Below are 8,095 nucleotides of genomic sequence, written 5' to 3'. Positions count from 1 at the left end.
TCAAAAGTGTTTTTGCTTTGTTCAAACCTTTCCATTAGTCCAATGCCATTTTTTTATTAATGTTCTAATTGTCAAGCATGCTGTCATCGGACAGCTCTGATTTGCTTATTTCCAAATTTATGCCCCTTTATACTTAATGAAACTCATGGTTAACTTTTGGCTTGTAAGCTGGTATCTCCCTAACTACTAAAGGGAATGGAAGGAAACTTAACATACATTTTTTTCACTGTGATTTTTTAACATGATTGACACAGGTCCCATAACACTGATTTACTTATTTACATATTTATGCCCTTTTTATACTCAATGAAACATCCTTGTAACAACTCTATTGAATTATCGAGCATTGCTGTCCTCCAAAAGCTCTTGTTTATTATCTTTTATATCAAAGTAAAACGATAAAATAATTTCCTCTGTTGCTAAAACCAAGAAAATTGTAGACAGTCTTCTCTAAATTAGTTTAGTAGAATTTAGAAAATTTTCATGAAAATGTATTTATAAATCTGAATGAAGACATTTCATGTTTAACTTGCTATTATTTGTCTTTCTACAAACCGGAGTGCTAGTATCTATTGCAGAAATCTCCACTTATCACTTATATTAGGTATTTTATATTCTCCCCCCCCCCATAAAAGTTTCCATAAATAGTCGCTGACATAAAATTATTATACAATATATAAAATGCTTAATTTAGAATTGAAAACAGACAAAAATGCCATATATGCACTGTTCAAACATGAGTGTGTAGCTTAACTTTAATTAATTGCATGCATTGAATGTTAATGTTGAATAATGAAACTTAGCATGCTATCACTGATTGCTTGCGGCATCCATTTTTGCGTATCTGATTGTAGTGAATGAATCTCATTTAACGCATGAAACCATTAGGAGCAGTCTACAAAAATTGCTATGCACATGCTCCACTTCAAAATACGATTCAATTGAAATGAAAAATAAACGAAGTGAACAAATCGGTACTAAGAAAAATAGGAAAATATCATTTACGTTACTTTATACTACGTGAATGGTTCATTCGGTTTTAAGCTGTATAAATCGATTATTGCTTTCTAAATAACGTTTTACTATTTCATGTTCCGAAAAATAGTAACAGTGAACATTATGGCTAAGATATCACCATGCTCTATTATATGACCGAGTGAACCGTGTAATGAAATTTTGGTGCTCCTTTTACTTTCGAAACGGTATGACTAAATGACGCAAAGAGATTTTTTGGAGCAAATGGCACAAATTTTTCTCAACTTTGATTCTCTTCAAAAATTGTGGATGGAGGCTCATATGATGATACAGCTTTATATGCTGTTTATTCCAATCAAATGATATAAACATTTTTAATGTAAATCTGGGACTTAAAATTGTTTGATTAACATACTTTATGCCTGTTTTGGAAAATCTCTGTTGCAGAGGAGATGTTTCCATATATATCAAAACATTAATCGAGAATCTGATTATTGAATTTTACAAGAAACTTTTATTTTGATACTACTTTTAATATATAGCTTTATTTTAAATTAAGTTTGATAACATAACATAAATTGTTCCCTTTGTAGAAAAGTATTCCTGATGCACCAAGAAAATGTCCATTTCTCGGGCATATAGTCTTTCAAACATTTTTTTTTTTAAATGAAGTGTAAATCAAATTTTCATTATGATACTATGTTCAATATGTATAATAAAATGTAATTTTCTAAGTTGAATAAGTAAGTGTATATCGCTCATTCAGCTTTGGGCAGCCGGCTATACACAAACGTATTTTTTTTCGTCTGCTTGTGTAATTATGAGCAAAGAACAGCCACGTGGTGGTGGTGCAGAACTAGAAACGCAATTACAGCAAGTTCTTGTTGAATTACGTCAACAGAGACAAGAAGTTTCAGCGCTAAGAGAAGAATTTCAAGGAAGTAACTACAACGTTAGTTCTGAGGTGAAAAAGTTAAAGACTGCTAAAGACATAACGTGGAAATTTCAAGGAAATAATGTACAATTTGAATTTAACACCGAGTTGGAAGAGGTTTCCAAACAAGCTGTATGGGCCTTAGAGCATAATAAAGACGATTATTGTATGGACTTATTGACAGAAATTGCAACCAAACTTTGTAAACGGTTGAGAGACTGTAAGATTGTACGAAGCTAACCCGATAGCTAGCGACAGTGAGGATGAAGCTAAGATTTACAAGGCCGAAAATAGAGCTCTCAAGCGGAAGCGCCCGTTATCTAAGAGTAAGCCTCCGTCTGCGACTGTTAGTCGTGTCAACGAACCTACTGTTATGCCTTCATTTCCTGCCTTTCAAAACAGACCTATGCTGCAGCAACCATTTCCAGTCAAATCCTTTCGAGGTTACCAAGGAGCATCAGGCGGTCCGTTCTTCGGTACAAATTCCATTGCAACAGGATCATGTTTTGCCTGTGGAGACTTCCGTCATTTCCGGAAAGATTGTCCCCATGTTGTCAAAGCAGGAAGTGGAAGTGGAGAACAGTTCAACGCCAAAAAGTAATTCAGATATGAAAGATGAGTATAATTTTGACTACGAACGTTTTACCAATGATTACTATGAATACGAACAAGGTCAAAAACATATCATTGTTAAAGGCAGATTAAAGAAAAATTTACATTTTTGGAAAGAATTAAATGCCAGTAATTTTGTATTAGATTTGATAGAACTGGTTATAAAAGTCCTTTTTACACTGTGCCTCCAAGAAGTTTTGTAAAAAATAACAAGTCTGCATAACAGGAATCTGAATTTGTTTGTGAAGCTATTTATGATTTGTTAGATAGGGCATTGATAGAAAAATGTGATTCAACTCCATATATATTTAATCCATTGACCGTTTCTATTCAAAGTTCTGGGAAGAAAAGATTAATTCTGGACTTAAGAGTTGTAAATAAACATTTATGGAAACAGTCAGTGAAAAATGGGGATATTAAAGTTGCCCTAGCTTTTTTACATAAAGATTATTTTATGATAAAATTTGATCTCACTAGTGCATATCACTTTGTTGAAATTTTCAAGCCACATACTGAGTTTTTAGGTTTTTCTTGGAGAGATTATTCTGGTCATATTTCATTAAAAATTATAAATTTTTGGTTCTGCCTTTTGGTCTTTCTTCAGCTTGTTATGTTTTTACAAAACTGAAAAGTCCGCTTGTCTCAAAGTGGAGGGGTGAAGGCAAGTTTGTTACTATGTTTTTGGATGATGGTTTTTGTTGTAACCGTTCATATGAGAGTACGTTTAAAGTTGGGGCGGAAATAAAGCATGATTTATTTTCTTCCGGGTTTATACCTAATGCAGAAAAGTTGGTGTGGTCACCGTTCAAAATTTGGTATTTTTAGGTATTTTGTTAAATTCTAGTGACGGCAGGATTTTTGTACCCGTAGAAAAAATGCTCAAGGTTAAAAATACAATAGCCGATATTTTTACGTCGCTTAAAGTACACAGACGCGTAGGCGTGATAAAATGAACACGCTTAGTAGGTCAAATTATTTCAATGTCAATCGTGATTGGTCACGTGACTCAGATAATGACACGTTGTTTAAGTATTGATATAGTAAAGGCGTTTAGTTGGGATTCGTATATTACTTTATCAGAGGAAAGTTTGTCTCAGATTGATTTTTGGCAGAAGCATTTGGAATGTATAAATGGTAAAGATATTTATGAATCACACAAATGTACGAAAATTGTATATTCTGATGCAAGTAGTACTGGCTATGCTGGGTATATTGTAACAACAGCAGATGGTGTTTCTCATGGTATTTGGTCTGTAGAGGAATCTGCTAAGTCCTCTACATGGCGCGAACTTGTCGCAGTCTATAGGGTTCTTAAATCAATGGTACATTTGCTTGCAAATCAGAGAGTAAAATGGTTTACAGACAATCAGGGCGTAGTTTCCATAGTTTCTAAAGGTTCTATGAAATCAGATCTTCAATCATTTGCAATGGCTATATATAAAATTTGCATGATAAATTCTGTTGTTTTGGATATCGAATGGATACCGCGTTATGAAAATGAGAAAGCTGATTTCTTGTCTAGAATTTTAGACTATGATGACTGGGGTATTTCATCATCACTTGCGCTTGCTCTGCAAAATGAATATGGTATTTTTGAAGTAGATTGGTTTGCTTCGGAGCATAATGCTAAAGTTTCTAAATTTTACTCTCGTTTCTGGAATCCTTCGTCTTATGGCATTGATGCTTTCACAGCATTTTGGGGTGATAGTTTTGGCCTGTTTGTGCCACCAATAAGTATCAATTACAGAGTCTTAAGAAAAAAGTCTGTTGATAAGGCAAAGGGGGTATTAGTTGTACCTTTATGGAAGTCAGCGCCTTTTTGGCCTCTTCTTTGTCCGCATGGACAGTTTATAAAAGCCATTATTAATTGGATATATTTGCCAGTAGGTAAAGAATATTATGTAAGCTGTAAAAATGGCAAAGGAATTTTTGGAAATATGAATCTAAAATTTCGAATGTTAGCATTATATGTTGATTTTACACATTTTTTTGTGAGATTACACATGTATATAGGCGGGATGGCCAACAATCAGTATTGATTTGGTATCAGACGGCCGTTTTTGACATGCGGTATCGCTAGTCAAGTGTTTATGTAATTACATGTATTGTTTATAGACTGTTGTATTTAGATGACACATATTTAATTATTTTTTCTTTCATAAATATGCTTTTTTCAGTGTCACAAAGATGAGATAGAAGAGCTTCCGGAAGTCCTGGCGGGCAAAGTGGAACTACTCCCGGATATTCTCTTATTGTCACGTGCACCTGGAACTAGTCGGAAGTATGAGTATGGATTTAATCGATGGAGAAAGTGGGCTCTTAGTAACGGTTTGGGGAGTGGGGATATTTTACCTGCCAGTGCATTTCCGGTTGCACTGTATCTAACATCTTTAATTCAGTCTGCAAATAGTGCAAGTCCAGTGATTAGTGCTTATTATTCTTTAAAATGGTTTCATGATATTAATGGTGTGCGTTCTCCAACCAGTTCTTCTTTAGTTACCAATATCCTTGAGGCAGCTAAAAGAATTTTAGCAAAACAAACGGTTAAGAAAGAAGTTATGACTGTAGACATTCTTTCCGCTATGTATGATAGGTTGTTTAAGCCTTACGATTTAAAACATCAGCGGATAATTTGTGCTAGTGTTTTGGGGTTTTCAGGTTTTTTACGAAGCGCTGAATTGTTAAACATTGTTGTTTCAGATTTAGTATTTTATCCAACTTTTTTGGCACTTTTTATTGAAACTAGTAAGACAGATAAATACAGAGATGGTTCTTGGATATTGATAGCTAGAACTGGTACCAAGTTATGCCCAGTTGTTAATCTTGAAAAATATATAAGATGGGCTAATTTAGATTCAAGTGATTTTTTGTTTTGTAATATTAGTAAGACCAAAAATGGATTTAAGAAAAGGACAGTTAATAAGCCAATGTCATATACTAATTTGAGAGATGAATTTAGATTAGCTTTCATGCCGCATGTAAGTGACATTTCTAAATATTGCCTGCATTCGTTAAGGGCAGGTGGAGCTTCAGCGGCGGCAAATAATGGAATTAAAGACAGGATGTTTAAACGTCATGGTCGCTGGACTAGCGAAAGTGCTAAAGACGGTTATGTTAAGTATAATTTAAGAGAACGTTTGTCAGTGTCTTTATCATTAGGATTGTGAATGATTGTCATATTCTTTAATATGCATAAATATGTTATTTATATATGTTGTATAAGCTAAAGTTGGATTTATAGAATGCTTTAATGCTTACCCGCTCTTTGAATTCAGCCGGTTGTCCAAGTGCTACATACAAATTACAAGTTTAGTAATTCATTTTATTTGTTTGTCTTTATTTCGGAAATATGGTGATTGAAGGGAACTCTATTTTGTTAAACAATTGTTATTTATAAGCATTCATTGTGCTTTTTATGCAAAAATATCTCCAAATATTTTGATTTAAACAAACCTTCCACAGCTGTAAAAGACTTCTCTTATGCTTCTTTTTTAAGAAGCAAACTTATATTTTTACACCAGTCTGTATTTGCTTCTTTTCTCTTTACAAGTTATTCGAGAAATGTTGACTAGCCTTGGACCGGAAGGTGAAAGCAATACTTTCCTAAAGAATATGGACAACGATCAGATTGAGAAAAGACTGGATGTAAGTAATTAAGCCGGATATATCTCTTTCAATGCCTTTTTAATTATTTTGATGTTATTTATCTAAGTTACAGTTATTTCGGTTCTTTTTTGTGCCCAGCCGTTTTGAAGAAAAGAGGAGGATATAGAAATAGCCTCCTTCCGTCTATCCATCCATCCGTCTGTCCGCACTACTGAATAGGGATAGGGGCCATCTAACTGTAAACAGAACAAAAGTGAACACTATAATTCATTCCGTAACAATAGAATAAGGGACCATGGCCCTCTACTAAACAAAAGAAAATAACAATAGAAATGACCCTTTATCTCTTTTCGGTCGGGCGTCCGTCACATTTTCGTGTCCAGCCCATAACTTTGTCATTTATCAAAGGAATTTGAAATTACTTGGCACAAATGATTGTTATAATAAGACGATGTATCATGCGCAAAAGACCCATACATCCAGGGTCAAGGTCGCATTTGCTCATTCAAGGTCAACATTGTCTATTCAAGGGTTTATGTTGTGTCCGGTCCATAACTTTCTTATCTTTGAAGGGTTTTTGTAAATACGTTCACAATAATGAGACAATGTGTCATGCACAACAACCGGTCACTTACCTCCAAGGTCAAGGTCACACTTGGAGGTCAAAGATCAACATGGTCTGTTATAGAATAAATCTTGTGTCAGGTCCATAACTTTTTCATAGATCAAATATTTTGAAAATACTTGGCACAAATAGTCACTATAATAAGACGATGTGTCACGCGCAACACCTGCCTCCCTACCTCTCAGGTCAAGGCCACACTAAGAAGGATAAAATTAGTATATACTGTTAAAGGGTATATTTTGTGTTTTATCTTCATAGTTCAAGGGATTTTGAAATAACTTGGCACAAAAAGTCAAAATAATAAGGCAATATGTCACGCACAACACCTGCATTCCACCTCCAAGGTCAAGGTCAGACTAAGAGGTCAAAGGTAAACAGAGTCTGTTATAATGTAAAGTTTGTGTCCCGTCCATAACTTCTTCATAGATCAAGGGATTTTTGAAACACTTGGAACAAATAGTCACAATGATAAGGTGATATGTTATGCATAACATCTGTGTCCCTACCTGCAAGGTCAAGGTCACACTTAGAAGTCAAAGATTGACATAGTCTGTTATAGGGTATATTTTGTGTCCAGTCAATAACTTTCGTCATTGATCAAGTGATTTTGAAATACTCTGCACAAATAATCACATGATAGGACGATATGTCAGGCGCAAAACATGGGTCCCTGCCTCCAAGGTCACACTTAGAGGTCAAAGAGTAACATAGTCTGTTAAAGGGTATATTTTGTGTCCGATCTATAACTGCTTCATAGTTCAATGGATTTTGGAAAAACTAGGCACAAATAGTTACAATAATAAGAAAATATGTCATGCACACACCTGCACTCCTACCTCCAAGGTCAAGATCTCACTTAGAGGTCAAAGCTTAACATGATAGATTTTTAAATTCTGTGTTTAATTTTATTTATTTAATAGATTTATTGTTGCATTTGCTGATCTAGCCTTGATAAAATTTTGAACTGAAAGGCCTGAGATCCATACCTCAATTTTCTGAAATATCACAATTTTATGCTTCATATAAAACTTCCCTGAGGCGGGCGACGTTGGTTACTCTGTTACAAATTCTTGTAAACAATGCGAATTAGGCTTGTTTGTTTGTGTGCATTGATTTTCATTCAGCAACTTTATCAGTATTGTTTTTTTTAAATTTATAAGATGCCAAGAACTACATGTAGACAAATAAAATGTATACCAATTCTTGATACATGTATATAAGCATAATAATGTGACTTCATAGTCAAAATTATTATATATCTAATCAATCTAACCAATCTCCATGTGTACCTCGTGACATCCAATATATAGGATCCAAAAAAAATATTATTTTCATATAGTACA

At 34.2% G+C, this 8,095-nt stretch overlaps 1 protein-coding gene across 1 annotated transcript; it reads left to right on the top strand.

Annotated features, from left to right (window-relative positions):
* The first annotated feature begins 3,534 nt into the window (after positions 1-3,534).
* Positions 3,535-5,688, top strand: LOC132760664 (uncharacterized). Its single transcript, XM_060752693.1, has 2 exons — positions 3,535-4,305; positions 4,699-5,688. Exons 1-2 carry the CDS (start codon positions 3,535-3,537, stop codon positions 5,686-5,688), a joined length of 1,761 nt encoding a protein of 586 aa, XP_060608676.1.
* Positions 5,689-8,095: the final 2,407 nt, after the last annotated feature.

This window comes from Ruditapes philippinarum, unplaced genomic scaffold (assembly GCF_026571515.1).
Source record: "Ruditapes philippinarum isolate M1 unplaced genomic scaffold, ASM2657151v2 ctg2112_1_1_1_1, whole genome shotgun sequence".
Lineage (NCBI taxonomy): Eukaryota > Metazoa > Mollusca > Bivalvia > Venerida > Veneridae > Ruditapes > Ruditapes philippinarum.
This window is presented reverse-complemented; position numbering and strand designations above follow the sequence as displayed.